This window comes from Procambarus clarkii, chromosome 82 (assembly GCF_040958095.1).
Source record: "Procambarus clarkii isolate CNS0578487 chromosome 82, FALCON_Pclarkii_2.0, whole genome shotgun sequence".
NCBI classification, from domain to species: domain Eukaryota; kingdom Metazoa; phylum Arthropoda; class Malacostraca; order Decapoda; family Cambaridae; genus Procambarus; species Procambarus clarkii.
This window is the reverse complement of record NC_091231.1, coordinates 17,433,979-17,459,013: the sequence shown is the minus strand read 5'-3', so window position 1 is coordinate 17,459,013 and position 25,035 is coordinate 17,433,979. Positions and strand designations below refer to the sequence as shown.

Genomic DNA, 25,035 nt, shown 5'->3' with positions numbered 1-25,035 from the left:
GACCGTCACACTGCCACCAGTGAGGACCGCCACACTGCCACCAGTGTGAACCGCCTCACTGCCACCAGTGTGAACCACCACATTTACCAGTTAGGACAGACACACTGCCACCAGTGTGGACCGTCACACTGCCACCGGTGTGGACCGTCACACTGCCACCAGTGTGGACCATCATGCAGCCACCAATATGGGCCGTCACACTGACACCAGTGTGGACCGTCATGCTGCCACCAATGTGGGCCGTCACACTGACACCAGTGTGGACCGTCATGCTGCCACCAATGTGGGCCGTCACACTGCCACCAGTGTGGACCGTCATGCTGCCACCGGTGTGGGCCGTCACACTGACACCAGTGTGGACCGTCACACTGCCACCAGTGTGGACCGTCACACTGCCACCAATGTGGACCGTCACACTGCCACCAGTGGAACGTCACACTGACACCAGTGGAACGTCACACTGACACCAATGTGGACCGTCACACTGCCACCAGTGTGAACTTCCTCACTGCCACCAATGAGAACCATCACACTGCCACCAGTGTGAACTTCCTCACTGCCACCAATGTGGACCATCACACTGCCACCAGTTTGGAACGTCACGCTGCCACCAGTGTGGACCGTCACACTGCCACCAATGTGGACCGTCACACTGCCACCAATGTGGACCGTCACACTGCCACCAGTGTGGACCGTCACGCTGCCACCAGTGTGGCCCGTCACACTGACACCAATGTGGACCGTCACACTGCCACCAGTGTGGACCGTCACACTGCCACCAGTGTGGACCGTCACACTGTCACCAGTTTGGAACGTCACGCTGCCACCAGTGAGGACCGTCACACTGCCACCAATGTGGACCGTCACACTGCCACCAGTGTGGCCCGTCACACTGCCACCAGTGTGGACCGTCACACTGCCACCAGTGTGGACCGACACACTGCCACCAATGTGGACCGTCACACTGCCACCAGTGTGGACCGTCACACTGCCACCAGTGTGGACCGTCACACTGCCACCAATGTGGACCGTCGCACTGCCACCAGTGAGGACCGCCTCACTGCCACCAGTGTGAACCGTCACACTGCCACCAGTGAGGACCGTCATACTGCCACCAATGTGGACCGTCACACTGCCACCAGTGGACCGTCACACTGCCACCAGTGAGGACCGCCACACTGCCACCAGTGTGAACCGCCTCACTGCCACCAGTGTGAACCACCACATTTACCAGTTAGGACAGACACACTGCCACCAGTGTGGACCGTCACACTGCCACCGGTGTGGACCGTCACACTGCCACCAGTGTGGACCATCATGCAGCCACCAATGTGGGCCGTCACACTGACACCAGTGTGGACCGTCATGCTGCCACCAATGTGGGCCGTCACACTGACACCAGTGTGGACCGTCATGCTGCCACCAATGTGGGCCGTCACACTGCCACCAGTGTGGACCGTCATGCTGCCACCAGTGTGGGCCGTCACACTGACACCAGTGTGGACCGTCACACTGCCACCAGTGTGGACCGTCACACGGCCACCAATGTAAATTGTCACACTGCCTCCAATGTGGACCGTCACACTGCCACCAGTGTGAACCATCACACTGCCACCAGTGTGGACCATCACACTGCCACCAGTGGACCGTCACACTGTCACCAGTGAGGACCGTCACACTGCCACCAATGTATATTGTCACACTGCCTCCAATGTGGACCGTCACACTGCCTCCAATGTGGACCGTCACACTGCCACCAGTGTGGACCGTCACACTGTCCCCAGTGTGGACCGTCACAATGCCACCAGTGTGGACCGTCACGCTGCCACCAGTGTGGACCGTCACACTGTCCCCAGTGTGGACCGTCACAATGCCACCAGTGTGGACCGTCACGCTGCCACCAGTGTGGACCGTCACAATGCCACCAGTGTGGACCGTCACGCTGCCACCAGTGTGGACCGTCACACTGTCCCCAGTGTGGACCGTCACAATGCCACCAGTGTGGACCGTCACGCTGCCACCAGTGTGGACCGTTACACTGTCCCCCAGTGTGGACCGTCACGCTGCCACCAGTGTGAACCGTCACATTGTCACTTGTGGGGGTTATGAGTACTCAATACAGTTTTGCTTTTTGTGCCTCCAGCGAGTAGTCAAAAGGGAATTTAAGAAAAATTGACCATTGCAGTGAGCAGTCACACACTGCCACCTTTGTATCCTGTACCTTTGTATCGTCCACCTTTGTATGCTGCAGTGAGTTGGCACAGGGTTTTCCACATTTTTCTTCTGCAGGGAGTAGTCATATCTGTATTTTAACAATTTTACCATTGCAGCGAGTTGGCATAGGGGTATTTTCATATTTTTCCCATGCAGGTCATTGAGTCGTGATGTTTTCTCGTGGATTTCATCGAACGATCTTTGGCCCCAGCCATTTCGCTCAACGGGATTAAACCGCAGGCTTCCGTCACACCACAATTCTATCACTTCGGTGACCCTGCATAGCCACTGTCGTCCCTAATGGTCAGTGACATCATCAGCTAGACCATCTTCATTTTTCTTCTTTAAGACAATTGTCTGTTATGGTATATGTGAGAAGTTTGGAATTGTATTTTGAATTTGAAAATAATTCTTGTTTATTCCTTGTGATATTCTAGTATTACATCTGTCGACTTTAAACTGAAAGTCTAGATTGGTCTCCTGAGAAAGGGCTTGCCTAGCTTACATGGTAAGTGCAGTAAGCAGCTCATTCCCCACTCTACAGACCATAGAACAATTGACTAGGCACGAGCAGACACAGAGACGTCAGAAGTGCGAAATCCCCTTCATTTAGGCCGTCCACCTTCGCAAATCGCCGGAGCGAATCTAATGAGTAGGTCACGGATTCTCACAACATTGAATTTATTGTGTGGTGCTGTGAATTCAGGCCATATCTCAAAGGCAGTCTGAAATGAAATAACAATAATAATTTCAGGCACCATGGCAGAACACATCAATAAAATGAATGGGGTGTAACAAGACAGCGTTCAACATAACAACACAGCTCAACAAAGTACTAATTACTACAACAACGAAGAATATCAATGACTTTACTCGAAATCCTTCCTGTAACACCTTTACTGACAGCTAGACAACAGCCACGAGTGCTGTATAAATGAACTAACTTGAACATAATGAGTGTTCACAGAGGAATCAATTAAGCAAAACATACTAAGTCTATAATCACTAATGCAACAACGACGAGGTAGGTTAGGAGACACGCCTCCAGTAACCTCCTCCTCCAGTTACTTTACGCTACTTGCAGCCCTCCCCTGCAATGACAGTTGCATGTAATGAAACTAGTAGCCTATCAATAACATTACAATGACTAATGGGGTTGACCAGGCACACATTAGAAGGTGACGGGACGATGACGTTTCGGTCCGTCCTGGACCATTCTCAATTCGATTGTGATGAGGAAGTAGAAGCAGGCAATAAATAGGCAAGAGAGAGGTGAGGAGCAAAGTGTAATAGAGGGGATAGTAGTAGGGACAAGAACTGCAGAGGGCCTATGGGCCCATACGAGGCAGCTCCTACTATAACCACCGAATGAGAAGGAGATAATAATAGGAATAAGAAGAGGATAGTAAGGGAACGTAAAGAAAACAATGAACAGAAAAAAGAGAGAAGAGAGAAAGAAAAGGAGAGAGAAAGAAAGGTAAATGGAAGGGTAAGCTTATGTTAGGTCTCGTTTGTTAGAAAGATTAGAGTATTTAAATATATACTGTGAAAGGGAAGAGTCCACAGCAACATAGCCAGGACTCAAGTTCATGTTGGGTACATTGTGTATTAGAGCCGATTCAACAAGATGGTGTCTGTGTAGAGTAGAGGCAGGAAATATTATTTTGGAGGAAGACCAATTAGTAGGATGAGTGGAATCCCTCACATGACAAAAGTGAGCATTGTTAGTGTCTGCAGACTTAACACTTCTCTTGTGTTCTGTAAGTTTGTCCTTTAAGTCTGTCGACTAATGGGGTTACTGGCAACTCCAGCAACCCTTCTAAATTAAAGTCTTACATTAACACTCCGTCCCTCGGACTATCACCGATCAATGAATATACAAGAATGTAACAACTCTTGTATATATCTCAAATGACAAATTGATTACGTTAATATTAAAGTAACACTTACATTGACTTAATCTTGTCTCCCACAGACAAATGAAACTGTAAAACTGTCACTAGTTACTCGGAATTTGAAGAGTTGCGCTCTAGCAGCCGTGAGGTGCAGACGTGTCACCTGGCCTCTCTGGTAGTTGAGGTGTTTGCCGCTTTAGTCAGCAGGGGGTGTCGGTGTCTCTACCCTCCCTGCTGTTCCCTCCTGGTTGGTGTGGACGTGGCGCGTTTGCGATGGCCGGCCATCTTCACCCTGTTGTGAGGGTTAACTCCGTGGGATTGGAGTTTACTGGACGTGCGGGGTACCCTGTAGTAGAGCTTGTCATGTTTGACATGCTCCATAACCCGGTAATGGACATCTACGATGTTGAGGTGATAACTGCTCACCGTGTAGTTATAAAGTTTGTGGGAGAAGCGGTGTACCAGGATCTTTCTCCGGAGCTACCAGGGACGTACCTTGCAGCTGCAGGATGGCACCGGATCTGTGTTCATTACGGATTGTAGCGGTGCCATGACGTATGTGAGTGTCCATGGGGCCCCCCCATGGAGTTTCCCGAGACCCTCCTCCGGCGTTTCTTACAGCGGTTTGGCGCCGTCGTTAGTGTGCAGATGCACACGCTGTCTTCTATCAAGTTCAAGGGTATGAGGACCAACATTTGTACCCTAGGTATGCGCCTGAGGTCGGACATTCCATCTTCTGTCCAGCTTTTAGGGTACTATGTACGGGTGTACTATGCCTGGCAACCACGGACATGTTTTCGTTGTGGACTGTTGGGGCATCAGGCTGCCGGTTGCACTGAGGCTACGACTGCTCCTGTGAACATGTTCAAAGAAGAGGATTTCCCGCCGCTTTCTGCGGAGGAGGACTCCGGGGATGAGGAGGTGGACGTCCCAATCGCTCCTGGTGGTCTTCCGAGCGATCTTTGTGTGTCGTCAGCTCCCTCCGCTTCCTCGTCCCCTGCTACTGCACATGGCTCTGCGCCCTCGACTTGTGTCTCGACTGTGATGGGAAGTGGGGTGGCCGACGCGCCTCCTGCTGTGTGGGGCCCGGTTTCCCCTGTGGTTGAGGCTGCTGCCGTCTTGCGTCGTGCGTCGGTCCGGCTGGCTTGTGGAGCCCATGTTTCTGGGTCCGCCTCCGGCTCTAATGATGTATGGCCGGAGCCCAAGCGTTCTCGTCGTTCTTCTGCTTCATGGGCTGATTTTGGCGAGTTTGACGACTGTGGATCTTCCGGCGACTGCGGGGGTGGCTCCGCTTGCGTTGCAATCTACGGTGGTGGCGGAGGTGCATTTGCCTGCGGATGCCGGTGCTCGTGTTATGGCCTCCCCTTCTGGTGGGGTTTTTGCGGATCCTGATTCGGATACGTCGCCTGTGTCAGATGGTTCCTGTTCTTCGTGGGGGGTGGTTCCCCCTGCTGAGGTTCATGGTGAGCGTGGTTACTTGGTGATGGTCGTGAAAAAGATTGCTCGCTCTGGGGGTCCGTGCCCCCTTCTTCGTTCCCTGTTTCGTCGGCGGGGGTCCTGTCGCCTATTCCGTCTCAAGCCATCTCTTCTGTAGCTCATGCGGTACCGGTGGAGGTGTTACCATCACGTCAACCATCAACTACTTCTCCTATGCGCTCGGTGGCATGGCCGTCTTGGCAGCCTACGTACGCTTCTTCGGTGTCCTCTGCTTCTAAGGACGGGGTGTTTCGTGATCCCCTGCCTCGTTATGTGACTTGCGCTAGTGAGCTTCGGAAGTGGCCGTTTCCGCCTGATTTGGTGATTCTTGAGTTTATACAGGCCCCAAAGCAGAAGGGGGATCGACTCCCTACTGACATGGAATATTTGATTAGGGAGGCCTATAAGAAAAGATATCCCTGGGATAAGTTCCCTGAGAAGTATGATCCTGCTTCTGGGAGTTAGGTTCATGCCCCGTGATTCCTTTGTTTGGCTGTATGTTGTGGGTTGTCTTCCGTTTGTGTGCATGGTTGTGGGGTGCGGGTTGTGTGTGTGTGTGGGTGGGGCTGGTTTATTTTCCCGGTTCCTGCATGCTCCGGTGTTTGTTATGTATTATGTATTGCGTATATGTTTTCTGTATTGCGATTATGCTGTCCTTTTGTTTCTGTTGAGTGTTTGTAATTCCCTTTAGTGTTGTATTTCTTATCATTTTGTCTTGGTGCCTCTCCGTGTGTGGTTAAGGTGCTGGTAGACTTGTTTTGTATAATTATGTTCTGGTGTTTGGGTTGTTGGGTGCGGGTTTGGGTACTGTGTGTTGTATTGATGTCGTTTCTGTACTGTATTCCCCTGTGTTTGTATGTATTGTTGTTTTTGTGGTCGGCCCTTAAGGCCGGTGTTTTGTGGTTGAGTACCTTAGTTCTTTTGTACTTTGTGAGTTTGTGAATTGTCATTTTGTGTTTTGTGCTGTTTTGTTCTAGTTTGCTTTAATTGATTTTATTGTATTTATTGTATTTATTGTATTTCTTCGCATGTGTGCATGTAAAAATAAAAAAAAAGGTACTCGGGACTACACAAACACTCTACTTGTCGAGCATTCAGTGATTAATTCCCATTTATCCCTGTGCTACGGACAGCTGATTAATCCCAGTACGAGTTACGTTATTAGTTACTATCGCCCCTCGATAGTTTACTTCAATTTCAATGTCCAGAGTGCTATGGGAACGGCAATCACCCATAACATCCCTCGAGCAATAAATTACTATCCTCAAGGTCAATACTAAATTAATGTACAAATACGTCACCTCATACCTTTTGTAATAAGTACAGAGCTAACATAGCCATCCAAATGTCACGGCCGCCTAACTTTTCAGCTGTGGGTGACGTCACGAGCTATGCTATGAGGTCATGGCATCTTACTTATTTTTTATATATATTTAATGCTTAATAATAATAATAATAATAATAATACTATTCAAAAAGGGCTAGACCAATCATCCCCAACCTAACCTAGCCTCACCAAGGGTTTACGAATATATAGCATTATAATAATTTTATATATATCATTATAATAATTACATTATCATCATTTTTAATTGTAACATCACTGGTGACGGTCCACCAGTGTGCGAGGTCACACTGCCACCAGTGTGAACCGTCACACTGCCACCAGTGTGGACCGTCACACTGCCACCAGTGTGGACCGTCACACTGCCACCAGTGTGGACCATTACTATACCACCCGTGTGGGCCGTCACAATACCACCAGTGTGAGCCGTCACACTACCACCAGTGTGGGCCGTCACACTGCCACCAGTGTGAACCATCCCAATACCACCAGTTTGGGCCGACACACTGCCACCAGTGTGGAAAGTCACACTACCGTCAGTGTGGGCCGTCACAATGCCACCAGTGAGGACCGTCAAACTGTCACCAGTTTGGGCCGTCACACTGCCACTAGTGTGGACCATCACACCGCCACCAGTGTAGGTCATCACACTGCCACCAAAGTGGGCCGTCTCACTGCCAACAGTGCGAGCCGCCACACTGCTACCAGTCTAGACAGTCACACCTCCACCAGTGTGGACCGTCACACCGGCTACTGTGTGAACCGTTACACTGCCACCAGTATGAGCCGTCACTGTACCAGTGTGGACCATTACTGTACCAGTGTGGACCATCACTGAACCAGTGTGGGCCGTCACACTGCTACCAGTGGGCAGTCACACTGCCAACAGACAGCACCGTCACACTGCCACCTGTGAGAACCGTCCCACTGCCAACAGTGTGGATCGTCACTATACCAGTGTGGGCCGTCACGCCGCCACCAGTGTGGGCCGTCACGCCGCCACCAGTGTGGACCGTCTCACCGCCACCAGTGTGGACCGTCACACTGCTACCAGTGTGGGCCGCCACACTGCTATCAGTGGGCCGTCAAACTGCTACCAGTGGGCCGTCACACTGCCACCAGTGGGCCGTCACACTGCCACCAGTGGGTCGTCACACTGCCACCAGTGTGGGCGGTCACACTGCCATCAGTGTGGACAGTCACACTGCCACCAGTGTGGACCATCACTGTACTAGTGTGAACCGTCACTGCCACCAGTATGTACCGTCACATTACCAGTGGTGACCGTCACACTACCACCAGTGAGCGCCGTCACACTACCATCAGTGTGGACCGTCACACTACCATCAGTGTGGACCGTCACACTACCACCAGTGTGGACCGTCACACTATCACCAGTGTGGAACGTCGTCACTGCCACCAGTTTGTACTGTCACTGTTAGAGTATGAACCGTCACACTGCCACCAGTGTGGACCGTCACTTTACCAGTTTTGACCGTCACTTCCACTAGTGTGGAGCGTCACTGCCACAGGGATGGACCGTTGCACTGCCACCAATGTGGACCGTTACTGTAGTAGTGTGGACCGTCACTGCCACCAGTGTGGGCCGTCACACCGCCACCAGTGTGGGCCGTCACACCGCCACCAGTGTGGGCCGTCACACTGCCACCAGTGAGGACCGTCACACTGCCACCAGTGTGGACTGTCACACTGCCAACAGTGCGGGCCCTCATACTGCTACCAGTGGTCCGTCACACTGCTACCAGTGGGTCGTCACACTGTCACCAATGGGCCGTCACACTACCACCAGTGTGGGCGGTCACACTGCCATCAGTGTAGACCGTCACGCTGCCACCAGTGTGGGCTGTCACACTGCTGCCAGTGTGTGCCGTCACACTGCCACCAGTAGGCCGTCACACTGCCACCAGTGAGGACCGTCACACTGCCACCAGTGAGGACCGTCACACTGCCACCAGTGAGGACCGTCACACTGTCACCAGTGAGAACCGTCACACTGCCACCAGTGAGGACCGTCACACTGCCATCAGTGGGCCGTCACACTGCCACCAGTGAGGATCATCACACTGCCACCAGTGAGGACCGTCACACTGCCACCAGTGAGAACCGTCACACTGCCACCAGTGTGGGCCGTCACATTGCCACCAGTGTGGACCGTCACACTGCCACCAGTGGGGACCGTCACACTGCCACCAGTGTAGACCGTCACAATACCACCAGTGTGGACCATCACAATACCACCAGTGTGGGCCGTCACACTGCTAGCAGTGTGAGCCGTCACACTTCCACCAGTGTTGCCTGTTACACTGTCACCAGTTTGAAAAGTCACACTGCCATCAGTGTGGGCCGTCATACTGCCAGCAGTGTGGACCGTCACAGTGCCACCAGTGTGGACCGTCACACCACCACCAGTGTAGGTCGTCACACTGCCACCAGTGTGGACCGTCACAATACCACCAGTGTGGACCGTCACAATGCTTCCAGTGTGGGCCGTCACGCTGCCACCATTTTTGCCCGCCAAACTGCCACCAGTGTAGGCCGTCACACTGCCACCAGTGTGGACCGTCACACTGCCACCAGTGTGGACCGTCACACTGCCACCAGTGTGGACCGTCACACTGCCACCAGTGTGGGCCGTCACACTGCCACCAGTGTGGACCGTCACACCGCCACCAGTGTGGACCGTCACTGCCACCAGTGTGGACCGTCACACTGCCACCAGTGTGGACCGTCACTCTGCCACCAGTGTGGACCGTCACACTGCCACCAGTGTGGACCGTCACACTGCCACCAGTGTGGACCGTCACACTGCCACCAGTGTGGGCCGTCACACTGCCACCAGTGTGGACCGTCACACTGCCACCAGTGTGGGCCGTCACACTGCCACCAGTGGTGGTAGTGTTCAGGCAAATAGCATCATTTGCCTGCACTTCAGAAGCACCTTCACACCGTTGAGGTCACATGTCTGCTCTTTACAAGACTTCACAGAGTTGTAAAGTAATTTTCAACTATATTTAACTTAACCTTAAGATTCTGGAGAGGTTGGGAATTCTTGAGACTTTCCTCTGGCGAGACTCGAATTCTTTCAATATTGAGGGCAGAGTTACTTTATTGGTTCTGATATCTAGGATCATGGCACGGCTGTTGTGGTAAGCAAAGTGTGGCGGGCTGAGGCAGTAGCAGGCTTGTATGTGAATGGCTGAGGCAGTAGCAGGCTTGTATGTGAATGGCTGAGGCAGTAGCAGGCTTGGGTGTGGAGGGCTGAGGCAGTAGCAGGCTTGGGTGTGAAGGGCTGAGGAAGTAGCAGGCTTGGGTGTGGTGGGCTGAGGCAGTAGCAGGCTTGGGTGTGAAGGGCTGAGGAAGTAGCAGTCTTGGGTGCGGTGGGCTGAGGCAGTAGCAGGCTTGGGTGTGAAGGGCTGAGGAAGTAGCAGGCTTGGGTGTGAAGGGCTGAGGAAGTAGCATGGTCGGGTGTGAAGAGCTGAGGTAGTAGGAGGCTTGGGTGTGGTGGGCTGAGGCAGTAGCAGGCTTGGGTGTGGAGGGCTGAGGCAGTAGCAGGCTTGTATGTGAATGGCTGAGGCAGTAGCAGGCTTGGGTGTGGAGGGCTGAGGCAGTAGCAGGCTTGTATGTGAATGGCTGAGGCAGTAGCAGGCTTGGGTGTGGAGGGCTGAGGCAGTAGCAGGCTTGGGTGTGAAGGGCTGAGGAAGTAGCAGGCTTGGGTGTGGTGGGCTGAGGCAGTAGCAGCCTTGGGTGTGAAGGGCTGAGGAAGTAGCAGTCATGGGTGCGGTGGGCTGAGGCAGTAGCAGGCTTGGGTGTGAAGGGCTGAGGAAGTAGCAGGCTTGGGTGTGAAGGGCTGAGGAAGTAGCATGGTCGGGTGTGAAGAGCTGAGGTAGTAGGAGGCTTGGGTGTGGTGGGCTGAGGCAGTAGCAGGCTTGGGTGTGAAGGGCTGAGGCAGTAGCAGGCTTGGGTGTGAAGGGCTGAGGAAGTAGCAGGCTTGGGTGTGAAGGGCTGAGGCAGTAGCAGGCTTGGGTGTGAAGGGCTAAGGCAGTAGCAGGCTTGTATGTGAATGGCTGAGGCAGTAGCAGGCTTGGGTGTGGAGGGCTGAGGCAGTAGCAGGCTTGGGTGTGAAGGGCTTAGGCAGTAGCAGGCTTGCGTGTGGTGGGCTTAGGCAGAAGCAGGCTTGGGTGTGAAGGGCTAAGGCAGTAACAGGCTTGGGTATGAAGGACTGAGGAAGTAGCATGGTCGGGTGTGAAGAGCTGAGGCAGTAGGAGGCTTGGGTGTGGTGGGCTGAGGCAGTAGCAGGCTTGGATGTGTAGGGCTGAGGAAGTAGCATGCTTGAGTGTGACGGGCTTAGGCAGTAGCAGGCTTGCGTGTGCTGGGCTGAGGCAGTAGCAGGCTTGAGTATGACAGGCTGAGGCAGTAGCAGGCTTGAGTGTGACAGGCTGAGGCAGTAGCAGGCTTGCATGTGGTGGGCTGAGGCAGTAGCAGGCGAGTGTGTGGTGGGCTGAGGCAGTTTTTTTATTATTATTTTGTTCCACAGACGTGGCCACACATTTACAATGCTCAGAAGCATATATACATTTTCTTCTGTCCTCCATGGACTGGGATAAAGAACTGTTGAATATATAATTCAAAGATTTATTGAACAGTCGACCTCAGAAGGTGATTGTAGTGCTTTGAAAATGCAAAATTATTCTACAAACATAAATACACAGATTTAGGTCTGTCCAACGTGAACAGTGTAGGAGGTGTCATTTAACGCAGAGTCATGTGCGTTTACAAAGGAGAAATGCTATATTCAGACGAGCTACCACAAACCCTGTATACAAATTCACACATATACCTATACATATCCACACATATAAATATACATATATATATATATATATATATATATATATATATATATATATATATATATATATATATATATATATATATATATATATATATATATATATATATATTATTAAATATGACCGAAAAAGTAAGATTAATAATTCTAACACGAATTTTCTCAATCTTTCGTACATTACGCTTCACTGTTGGAGGTAAATCAAAAATCACTTCTCCAAAATTCATTTTTATTTCTAGTCTGACGCGACACAGGCGCGTTTCGTAAAACTTATTACATTTTCAAAGACTTCACAAATACACAACTGATTAGAACGTATCTCTGATTTTATATCTACATTTGAGTGAGGTGGTAAGGGTGATGTGGCATTAACACAAGACAGAACAGGAGGGGATATTAATAGGGTATTAAAAGTATCAACACAAGACAGAACAGAAACAATGGGTATTGAATAGAAGTGTTTGTAGAAAGCCTATTGGTCCATATTTCTTGATGCTTCTATATTGGAGCGGAGTCTTGAGGTGGGTAGAATATAGTTGTGCAATAATTGGCTGTTGATTGCTGGTGTTGACTTCTTGATGTGTAGTGCCTCGCAAACGTCAAGCCGCCTGCTATCGCTGTATCTATCGATGATTTCTGTGTTGTTTACTAGGATTTCTCTGGCGATGGTTTGGTTATGGGAAGAGATTATATGTTCCTTAATGGAGCCCTGTTGCTTATGCATCGTTAAACACCTAGAAAGAGATGTTGTTGTCTTGCCTATATACTGGGTTTTTTGAAGCTTACAGTCCCCAAGTGGGCATTTGAAGGCATAGACGACATTAGTCTCTTTTAAAGCGTTCTGTTTTGTGTCTGGAGAGTTTCTCATGAGTAGGCTGGCCGTTTTTCTGGTTTTATAGTAAATCGTCAGTTGTATCCTCTGATTTTTGTCTGTAGGGATAACGTTTCTATTAACAATATCTTTCAGGACCCTTTCCTCCGTTTTATGAGCTGTGGAAAAGAAGTTCCTGTAAAATAGTCTAATAGGGGGTATAGGTGTTGTGTTAGTTGTCTCTTCAGAGGTTGCATGGCTTTTCACTTTCCTTCTTATGATGTCTTCGATGAAACCATTGGAGAAGCCGTTATTGACTAGGACCTGCCTTACCCTACAGGTCCTAGTCAATAACGGCTTCTCCAATGGTTTCATCGAAGACATCATAAGAAGGAAAGTGAAAAGCCATGCAACCTCTGAAGAGACAACTAACACAACACCTATACCCCCTATTAGACTATTTTACAGGAACTTCTTTTCCACAGCTCATAAAACGGAGGAAAGGGTCCTGAAAGATATTGTTAATAGAAACGTTATCCCTACAGACAAAAATCAGAGGATACAACTGACGATTTACTATAAAACCAGAAAAACGGCCAGCCTACTCATGAGAAACTCTCCAGACACAAAACAGAACGCTTTAAAAGAGACTAATGTCGTCTATGCCTTCAAATGCCCACTTGGGGACTGTAAGCTCCAAAAAACCCAGTATATAGGCAAGACAACAACATCTCTTTCTAAGCGTTTAACGATGCATAAGCAACAGGGCTCCATTAAGGAACATATAATCTCTTCCCATAACCAAACCATCGCCAGAGAAATCCTAGTAAACAACACAGAAATCATCGATAGATACAGCGATAGCAGGCGGCTTGACGTTTGCGAGGCACTACACATCAAGAAGTCAACACCAGCAATCAACAGCCAATTATTGCACAACTATATTCTACCCACCTCAAGACTCCGCTCCAATATAGAAGCATCAAGAAATATGGACCAATAGGCTTTCTACAAACACTTCTATTCAATACCCATTGTTTCTGTTCTGTCTTGTGTTGATACTTTTAATACCCTATTAATATCCCCTCCTGTTCTGTCTTGTGTTAATGCCACATCACCCTTCCCACCTCACTCAAATGTAGATATAAAATCAGAGATACGTTCTAATAAGTTGTGTATTTGTGAAGTCTTTGAAAATGTAATAAGTTTTACGAAACGCGCCCGTGTCGCGTCAGACTAGAAATAAAAATGAATTTTGGAGAAGTGATTTTTGATTTACCTCCAACAGTGAAGCGTAATGTACGAAAGATTGAGAAAATTCGTGTTAGAATTATTAATCTTACTTTTTCGGTCATATTTAATAATATATGTCTACAGGAAAGACTGCTACCAAAATATACTAATATATATATATATATATATACTAATATATATATATATATATATATATATATATATATATATATATATATATATATATATATATATATATATATATATATATATATATGTCGTACCTAGTAGCCAGAACGCACTTCTCAGCCTACTATGCAAGGCCCAATTTGCCTAATAAGCCAAGTTTTCATGAATTAATTGTTTTTCGACTACTTAACCTACCTAACCTAACCTAACCTATCTTTTTCAGCTACCTAACCCAACCTTACCTATAAAGATAGGTTAGGTTAGGTTAGGTATTATTGGTTAGGTTCGGTCATATATCTACGTTAATTTTAACTAAAATACAAAAAAATTGACCTCATACATAATGAAATGGGTAGCTTTATCATTTCATAAGAAAAAAATTAAAGAAAATATATTAATTCAGGAAAACTTGGCTTATTAGGCAAATTGAGCCCTTGCATAGTAGGCTGAGAAGTGCGTTCTGGCTACTAGGTACGACATATACATATATTACAGATGTGAATGGAACATGCGTTCCATTCGCATCCGTGCAGGTTTTTATATGCAAACTATATAGATGTCATTTCTGTGACGGGAAAAACATGTTTGTTTTTGAAAGACTGTGTATTTCATGTGTTTTTCACGTGAAGGAAATCTTCAAAACTTCTTTACCGATTGCTATGAAATTTTGACACAATGTTGCATTCGAAAAGGCAAGTGTGTTTATATATACTTACTATATACGTTCCTCACCTGTGACAGATAAAAACATGTTTTTTTAGAAAAACAGCACCACCTGTTGGATTTAAGAGGAACACACGCTGTAATCTCCGAAAGTGCTTTACCGATTGCTTTGAAATTTTGACACAACGTTCCATTCGAGTACGTGCGTGTCTTTATATACCTACTATATAGATGTCACATCTGTGATAGGTAAAAGCTTTTTTTTTTAAACAGCGCTATCTGAGGCAAGTAAGAGCAACATTCACAATACTAAATATGTTACAATTTCATTTCAATCTTTCCGATTGCATAAATAAATTGAATTTTCATATATTTCTATTTATTTTTATTTTTATTTAATTATTTTGTGTGACATTGCATTGGAGTTGAGCTGTGTTGTTTACCATATCGTTCATTTCGTGAGTATAGTTTATTCTTTTGTTTTTTCATTGTTTTTCATTTCGTTTATATAATTGTTCTTTTTATTTTTCAGTGATGGGAACATCGGATCATTTGATGTTCCCAATTTTCTGATGATCAGAAAATCTGAGCAGATCATTTGGGAATGCATCGGACAAGGGAGTAGTGAGGACTAGGGGAAGGGACTGGGGGATGGTGGGGACAAAAGGACGGGAGAATGGTGGGGAGGAAGAGGGGACAGGGGAGGGGGAAATGATAGGGAGGGTGAGGGGATGGCAAAGTGGGAGAAGGAGGGGTGGACGAGGAGACGGTGGAGTGGGTAATCGTGGGGAGGACAAGGGGACGGTGGAGTGGGGGGAATGGTGAGGAGGAGGGGGGGTGAATGATGGGGAGGATGAGAGGATAGGGAAATGGGAATGGTTGGGAGGACGAGGGGACGGGCGAGTGGGGAATGATTGGAAGGACGAGGGAACAGGTGGAAGTGGGAATTTTGGGGAGGACTAGGGGTTAGGGAAAGGATGTTGTGGCTCAGTATCGCACATGCGTTTCTGAGCCACAGCAACGCGTGGCCGGGTAAAGCTAGTCTATATAAATGAAAATGGAAATGTACGTTTGTTCAAAATCGCTAATCTCCGAAAGTTCTTCACCGATTCCTTTGAAATTTTCATGAAATGTTCCATTCATCCGGCCAGGTTTTTATATACATATTATATAGATGTCACATATGTGACGGTAAAAAAAAACATGCTTTTTCTGAAAAACTGTGTTTTTCATGTGTTTTTCCATGTGAGGAAAATCTTTGAAACCTCTTTACTGATTGCTTTGACATTTTGACACAACGTTGCACTCAAATAGGCGCGTCTTTTTATATATATACTACATATATGCCTCACCTGTAACAGGAAAAAACATGCTTTTTTTTTAAACAGCGCCATCTGTTGGACGTAAGAGTAACACATGCTGTAATCTCAAAAAGTTCTTCACCGATTGCTTTGAAATTTTGACACAACGTTGCATTCGAATTGGCACGTCTTTTCATATACAAACTATATAGATGTCACCCTTGTGACAGGTAAAAATATGCGTTTTTGAAAAACTGCGCCATCTGTTGAGCATAAGAGCAACATACGCTGTAATCACCGAAAGTTCTTCAATAGCAACATGCACGCTATACTATATATGTCACGAATTCCATTTTCATGTATCCGATTGCATTGATAAATTTTATTTTCATAGATTTCGATATATTTTATTATTGATTGAATTATTTTGTGTGACATTGGGTTGGAATTGAGCTGTGTTGTTTACCATACCGTTCATTTCGTAAGTATAAGTATAGATGCCACACCTGTGACAGGTAAAACTATGCTTTTCTTGAAAAACAGCGCCATCTGTTGCATGTATGAGCAACACACATGCTGTACTAAATATGTTACAATTCCATTTCAATGTTTCTGATTGCATTGATAAATACAATTTTCATAGATTTTGATTTATTTTCATTTTGATTTAATTATTTTGTGTGAATTGCATTGGAATTGAGCTGTGTTGCTTGCCATATTGTTCCTTTCGTGAGTATAGTTTATTTTTATATTTATTCATTTTTCATTTCATTTTTTAACTGTTTTTCTAATATATCAGTGATGGGATCATCAGATCACTTGATGTTCCCAATTTTCTGATGGCAACATGAGACCCTTTGGGAAAGCATCGGACGAGGGAGTAGGGAATGGTGTGGATGACGAGGGGACGGAAGTGAGAGATGGTGGGGAGGACGAGGGGACAAGTTGAGGGGGTAATTGTGGGGACCTGTCCCCACAATTACAGTTATTACAATTACAATTACTTGTCCCCACCCCACAAACTCCCCTGCCCCCCACGACGAGGGGACAGGGGAGTTTGGGATGGTTGGGACAAGAGGAAGGGGGAATTAATAATGTTGGGGAGGACAATGGAACAGGGGAATGGGACATGGTGGGAAGGAAGAGGGGATGGTGTAGTGGGGAAATGGTTGGGAGGCCGAAAAAACCGGTGAGGGGGAAATGGTGGGGAGGACTGGGGGACAGAGGAAGGTTGTTGTGACTCAGCAACGCACATGCGTTGCTGAGCCACAGCAACACGTGGCCGGGTACTGCTAGTATATAAATAAAAATGTAAATGTTCGTTTGTTCAAAATCGCTAATCTCCGAAAGTTCTTCACCGATTGTCTTGAAATTTTCACACAACGTTTCATTCGTATTCGAACAGGTTTTTATATACATACTATATAGATGTTACGTCTGTGATGGGGAAAAACATGCTTTTTCGTTTTTTTTTCATGTGAGAGAAATCATTGAATCCTCGTTACCGAGTGCTCTGAAATCTTGGCACAACATTGCATTCGAATAGGCGAATGTTTTTATATACCTACTATATACATGCCTCACCTGTGACAGGAAAAAACGTGCTTTTTTTAAAAAACAGCGCCATCTATAGGACGTATGAGCAACACACGCAGTAATTTCCAAAAGTTCTTCACCGATTGCTTTGAAATTTTGACACAATGTTCCTTTCGAATACTTGGGTGTTTTGATATACCTACTAATTAGAAGCCACACCTGTGACAAGTGAAAACATGCATTTAAAATAAACAGCGCTATCTGTTGCACATCAGAGCAACATATGATATACAAAATATGTTACGATTCCTTTTCAATGTTTCCTATTGCATTGATATTTAGAATTTTCATAGATTTTGATTTATTTTCATTTTGATTAAATTTGTTGTGTGACATTGCGTTGGAACTGAGTTGTGTTGTTTACCACACCGTTCATTTCGTGGGTATAGCGTATTTGTTCCTTTTTCATTTCGTATTTTTAACTGATCATCTTATTTTTCAATGCAATTGGTGGTGAAATTGAGCTGTGTCGATTGATCTGCATTTGAATTTAAATATTTCGTTATTATTTTTTGTTTATATTTTGAAAACAAGAAAATGGACAATACTTTTTTCACAGCTGTAAATGTGCCACAAACAGCTATGAATGCACCGGCTACAACGTTAACTGTTTTCTTCACGTTATGTCAAAATGACTCGTTTGCGAAAACACTGCTGTATTCGGAAGTGCCTAAGTATTACACATTGAATGCCAGTTGAAAATCATTTGAACTACTTAAACGAGGAGAGTGAGTCGACTGACAACCTGGCATATTCCAAACTGTACACCGTGCATTCCAATCAAGGTGAATGCTTCTCATTTACTACCAGCTTCTTCGCAAGCTGGTAGTAAATGTGGCCGGTCCAACGTCTTTCCAGCCATTGAGATTTGTCAGAGGCGTAACACATGCCACTTTCTGCAGTGCATGTCACCCTCTGAATTTCTTGGAGAACGATCGACACTGGGATGTATGCATTAATGACGCGTCCAACACGTCACATAATAATCAAATTCGTGCATTGATTGCAGTCATATTGACCACCTGCTCTCCTTCATCTCCAACAGAGTATGGGAGAAACACAAATCCCACATGGCTGAAGATATTGTCTGTCGAATACACAAGGAAAATTCAAATGTGAACATGAATTTCACAGCAGAAATCTACAACGAAGCGTTGATAATGATTGAAGATTTGTGCTTAGAAATTGCGAACAAAGTTCTCAGTCAATTGGGAATACCATAACCGAATCAATCTGCTGCTGCTTCGTTCGATGTAGAATTGCGTCGTGAACAAAAATTACAACACGGGTGATCTGTTGTCGTATTTGCAGTCAAATGTTCTTAAGCTAACGCTTGAGCAAAAAGGCATTTACAATCAAATAATTCAAACTGTCAATAACGGATTTGGAGAAATCTTCTTAGATGCGCCAGGAAGAACTGTAAAACCTTTCTAATTATATTGATTTTGACAGCATTTCGATCCCAAAATGGCATAACCTTAGCTCTTGAATCGTCCGGAATAGCTGCGACATTGCTACCAGGTGGAAGAACTGCTACTTCGGCTTTGAAATTGCCACTGAACATGCAATTCATTGAAACTCTCACGTGCAACATTTTCAAAGCATCCGGCCTGGGAAAAGTTTTGCAGAAATGTTAACTTATTGTTTGGGATCAATGCACAATGGCCCACAAAGAAATTGCTTGCGGCTCTTGATTGATCATTGAAAGATTTGTGTGGAATCATCAGGCCATTTGGAAACACATTAATATTACTTGCATGAGATTTCATGCAAACATTACCTGTAATTCTTCGATCAACACCAGCGGACGAAATAAATGCTCGCCTGAAATACTCTACTTTGTAGCGCCACGTAAAGATCTTAAAATTAACTACAAAAATGCGTTTCCAACTGCAAAAGACTCATCAGCTGAGATATTCTAACATCAATTTCTCTAAATTGGGAACGGAAACGTGCCGGTTGATCTGACCTCAGAACGAATTTCATTGCCTCATAAATTATTCAAACCAATTATAAGAAATCACGATTGACAGAGAGAACGAGTTATTCTTGCGGCCTAGAACAAAGACGTCTAAGAATAAGCAATATTATTCAATCAAACATTCAAAGTGAGGCAGTCACATTCAAGTCCGTCTACACTGTTGAGGAAGGAGATGTAGCAGTTAATTACCCAACAGAATTTTTAAATTCACTCGACCTGCAAGGGATACCACCGCGCGAACTGCAATTGAAAATCAGCGTGCCAATTATCATGTTGCGAAATATCAACCAGCGAAAGCTTAGCAACGGCACGCGGCTTGCAGTAAAAAATTATTCAGCAACGTCGTAGAAGCAATAATCTTGACAGGACCTTTTAAAGACGAAGATGTTCACATTCCTCACATTCTTATGATTCCATAGGATATTTCATTTCAATTTAAGAGATTGCAATTCCCAATTCGATTTGCATTTGCAATCACCATCAACAAAGCTCAGGGCCAATCTTTAGAATTGAGCAGTTTATATCTAGACACGGATTGCTTCACATGGACAATTATATGTTGTGTGTTTCAGAGTCGGTAAACCAGACAATATTTTTATCTTCATAGACAATGGAACAACAAAAAATATTGTATACCCACAAGCATTGTGAAATTAAACATATTAGAAACGTGCGTTTTCTCTTTTCTTTCTTTTCCATTTAACGAGACTGAGCCACAGCAACGCGTGGCGGGTACAGCTAGTCTATAAAAATAAAAATGGAAATGTTTGTTTTTGCATAACCGCTAAGCTCCGAAAGTTCTTCACCGATTGCTTTGAAATTTTCACACAACGTTCCATTCACATCCGAGCAGGTTTTTATATACATATCATAAAGATATCACGTCTGTGAGGGTAAAAAAAAACATGTTTTTTTCTGGAAAACTATGTTTTCAAGTGTTTTTCAAGTGAGGGAAATCTTTGAAACCTGTTTACCGATTGCTTTTAAATTTTTACACAACGTTGCATTCGAATAGACGCGCCTTTTATCTATATACTATATACATGCCTCCCCTGTGACAGAAGAAAACATGAAATTTGAAAAACAGCGCCATCTGTTGGACGTAAGAGCAACATACGCTGTAATCACCGAAAGTTCTTCACCGATTGCTTTGAAATTTTGACACAACGTTGCATTCGAATAGGCGCGTCTTATTATATACCTACTATATAGACGCCACCAGGGGGTAACATGCGTTTTTGAAAAACAGTGCCATCTGTTGCACATAATAGCAACATGCATGCTATAATAAATATGTCACGAATTCCATTTCAATGTTTCCGATTGCATTGATAAATTTTATTTTCATAGATGTCACTTTATTTTATTTTTTTATCGAATTATATTGTGTGTCATTGTGTTGAAATTGAACTGTGTTGTTTTCATACCGTTCATTTAGTAAGTAAAAGTATAGATGCCATACCAGTGACAGGTAAAACTATGCTTTTCTTCAAAAACAGCGCCATCTGTTGCATGTAAGAGCAACACTCATGCTATACTAAATATGTTACAATTACATTTCAATGTTTCTTATATCATCGATGAATTGAATTTTCATACATTTTTTATTTATTTTCATTTTGATTTAATTATTTTGTGTGAATTGCATTGGAATTGAGTTGTGTTGTTTACCATACCGGTCATATCGTGAGTATAGTTTATTTTATTTTTTCATATTTTCATTTCATTTTTTAACTGTTTTTCTTATATTTCAGTGATGGGAACATCCGACCATTTGGGAAGGCATGGGAGGAGGGAGTGGGGAATGGTGGGGATGACGAGGGAACGGAAGTGAGAGATGGTGGGGAGGACGAGGGGACAAGGGAGTTTGGGATGGTGAAGACGAGGGGATGGGGGAATGGAGAATGGTGGGAAGGACAAAGGAACAGAGAAGTGGGGTATTGGTAGGGAGGACGAGGGTACAGTGGAGGGGAGAATAGTTGGGAGACCGAGGGGACGGGTGAGGGGGGATTGGTTGGGAGGACTGGGGGTACAGGGAAGGTTGCTGTGGCTCAGCAACGCACATGCGTTGCTGAGCCACAGCAACGCGTGGCCGGGAACTGCTAGTATATAAATAAAAATGTAAATATTCGTTTGTTCAAAATCGCTAATCTCCGAAAGTTCTTCACCGATTGATTTGAAATTTTCACACAACGTTCCATTCGCATCCGAGCAAGTTTTTATATACATACTATATAGATGTCACGTCTGTGACGGGGGAAAAACATGCCTTCCTGAAAAACACTGTTTTCCATGAGTTTTTCATGTGAGGGAAATCTTGCATGATCATGCTGAAAACAGCGCCATTTGTTGTACTTTATAGCAACACTTACTATACTAAATATGTTATGTTTCCATGTCAATGTTTCCAATTCCATTGATAAATTGAGTTTTCATGGATTACGATTTATTTTCATTTTAATTTAATTGTTTTGTGTGTCATTGCGTCGGAATTGAGCTGTGTTGTTTACCATATCGTTTATTTCGTAATTATAAGTATAGATCAGCCGGTTGGCCGGTCCCAGGCCGAGTGGACAGCACGCTGGGCACGTGATCCTGTAGTCCCGGGTTCGATCCCGGCCGCCGGAGAGAAACGATGGGCAGAGTTTCTTTCACCTTATGCCCTTGTTACCTAGCAGTAAATAGGTACCTGGGTGTTAGTCAGCTGTCACGGGCTGCTTCCTGGGGGTGGAGACGTGGTCTAGGACCGGACCGCGGAGACACTAAAAGCCCCGAAATCAACTCAAGATAACCTCAAGAAAAGTGCCACACCTGTGACAGGTAAAAACATTCTTTTTTTTTAGAAATAGCGCCATCTGTTGCACGTAGGAGCAACTCTTACATCACATACACTAGCTTGAGCCTTACATCAAATACGTTGCTATACTAAATATGTTATGATTCCATTTCAGTGCTTCCAATTGCATTAACAAATTGAATTTTCATAGATTTCGATTTATTTTCAATTTGTTTTTTAATTATTTTGTGTGACATTGCCTTGGAATTGAGCTGTGATGTTTACCATGCCATTCATTTCATGAGCATATGTATAGGTGCAAAACCTGTGACTGGTAAGAACATGTTTAAAAAAAATAGCGTCATCTGTTGCATGTAAGGTCAACACACACTGTACTATATATGTTACTTTTCCATTTCAACGTTTCCATTTTCAATGATATATTAAATTTTCATGAATTTCGATATATTTTCATTTTCATTTAATTATTTTGTGTGACATTGCATTTGAATTGGGCTGTATTGTTTACCATTCTGTTCATTTTGTGAGTATAGTTTTTTTTCATTGTTTTTCATTTTATTTTTTAACTGTTATTCATACATATCAGTGATGGGAACATCAGATCATTTGGGAATGCATTTGACAAGGGAGTTGGGATTGGTGGGGAGGACTGGGATACAGGGGAAGGTTTCTGACGCTCATCAACGCACATGCGTTGATGAGCCACAGCTATGCATGGCTATATATATATATATATATATATATATATATATATATATATATATATATATATATATATATATATATATATATATATAAAGAGCGGAGGTTTCCACACTGCAGTCTACACTAAGAAAACGAACATAGGAATGTGCCTAAATGCCAACAGCGACTGCCCAGACAGGTACAAGAGGAGTGTTGTTAACGCATATGTCGACCGTGCTCTCAGCCACAGCTCAGAATGGAAGCAAGTCGACGAAGAACTCTGTAGGGTAAGGCAGGTCCTAGTCAACAACGGCTTCTCCAATGGTTTCGTCGAAGACATCATAAGAAGGAAAGTGAAACGCCATGCAACCTCTGAAGAGACAACCAACACAACACCTATACCCCCTATTAGACTATTTTACAGGAACTTCTTTTCCACAGCTCATAAAACGGAGGAAAGGGTCCTGAAAGATATTGTTAATAGAAACGTTATCCCTACAGACAAAAATCAGAGGATACAACTGACGATTTACTATAAAACCAGAAAAACGGCCAGCCTACTCATGAGAAACTCTCCAGACACAAAGCAGAACGCTTTAAAAGAGACCAACGTCGTCTATGCCTTCAAATGCCCACTTGGGGACTGTAAGCTCCAAAAAACCCAGTATATAGGCAAGACAACAACATCTCTTTCTAGGCGTTTAACGATGCATAAGCAACAGGGCTCCATTAAGGAACATATAATCTCTTCCCACAACCAAACCATCGCCAGAGAAATCCTAGTAAACAACACAGAAATCATCGATAGATACAGCGATAGCAGACGGCTTGACGTTTGCGAGGCACTGCACATTAAGAAGTCAACACCAGCAATCAACAGTCAATTAATGCACAACTATATTCTACCCACCTCAAGACTCCGCTCCAATATAGAAGCATCAAGAAATATGGACCAATAGGCTTTCTACAATCACTTCCATTTCAATACCCATTGTTTCGTGTTCTGTCTTGTGTTGATGAAATTAATACCCTATTAAATACCACCTCACCCCATCCACCTCACTCAAATGTAGATATAAACAAATCAGAGATATGTAAGTTCTATTCAGTTGTGCATGTGTAAAGTCTTTGAAAATGTAATAAGTTTTACGAAACGCGCTCAAGTGTCACGTCAGACTAGAAATAAAAATGAATTTTGGAGAATTGATTTTTGAATTACCTCCAACAGTGAAAAGAAATGTACGAAAGATTGAGAAAATTCGTGTTAGAATTATTAATCTTACTTTTTCGGTCATATTTAATAATATATATATATATATATATATATATATATATATATATATATATATATATATATATATATATATATATATATATATATATATATATATATTATTAAATATGACCGAAAAAGTAAGATTAATAATTCTAACACGAATTTTCTCAATATTTCTTAAGTTTCTTTTCACTGTCGATGGTAATTGAAAAATCAATTCTCCAAAATTCATTTTTATTTCTAGTCTGACGCGACACTTCAACGCGTTTCGTAATAACTTATTACATTTTCAAAGATTTTAATTTACACACACACAACTATAACCTGCAAACACTAAACAGAGTTCTACTATGCTATCATTTAAACAGCTTTCATCTTATATACCCGCATTTGGATGAGGTGATATGTTACAACAGTTTTGGATGAGGTGAACAAAACTTTCAACACAAGATAGAGCAAACTTTTAACACAAGACAGAACTCGGTGTATTGGGTATAAATTGGGTAAATTAAAGGGAAGAATGGAAGTAACTGCAAAGGGCGTATTGGCCCATATTTCTTGATGCTTCTATATTGGTGCGGAGTCTTGAAGTGGGTAGAATATAGTTGTGCATTAACTGGCTGTTGATTGCTGGTGTAATTACCTAAGTAATTACCTAAGTGTAGTTACAGGATGAGAGCTACGCTCGTGGTTTCCCGTCTTCC

General features: G+C 44.5%; 3 protein-coding genes across 3 annotated transcripts in view; all 3 read right to left on the bottom strand.

The window, feature by feature from the left end:
- Positions 1–411: 411 nt before the first annotated feature.
- LOC138358176 (autotransporter adhesin/invasin TibA-like) lies at positions 412–1,107 on the bottom strand. The gene has a single exon (XM_069315679.1). It carries the CDS (start codon positions 1,105–1,107, stop codon positions 412–414), a length of 696 nt encoding a protein of 231 aa, XP_069171780.1.
- Positions 1,108–1,199: 92 nt separating this feature from the next.
- Positions 1,200–1,604, bottom strand: LOC138358175 (autotransporter adhesin/invasin TibA-like). Its single transcript, XM_069315678.1, has one exon. It carries the CDS (start codon positions 1,602–1,604, stop codon positions 1,200–1,202), a length of 405 nt encoding a protein of 134 aa, XP_069171779.1.
- A 7,370-nt stretch (positions 1,605–8,974) lies between these two features.
- Positions 8,975–25,035, bottom strand: part of LOC138358173 (mucin-22-like) — a 50,692-nt gene continuing 34,631 nt past the window's right edge. Inside the window, exon 8 of the mRNA XM_069315677.1 lies at positions 8,975–9,542. Within this exon, the coding sequence (XP_069171778.1) occupies positions 8,975–9,542 (568 nt within the window). The remainder of the gene's footprint in view (positions 9,543–25,035) is intronic.

Excerpts from the sequence above, each read along its gene's own strand:
- LOC138358175 (XM_069315678.1), bottom strand. The coding sequence starts at position 1,604 with ATGGTTCACACTGGTGGCAGTGTGACGGTCCACATTGGAGGCAGTGTG.
- LOC138358176 (XM_069315679.1), bottom strand. The coding sequence starts at position 1,107 with ATGACGGTCCTCACTGGTGGCAGTGTGACGGTTCACACTGGTGGCAGT.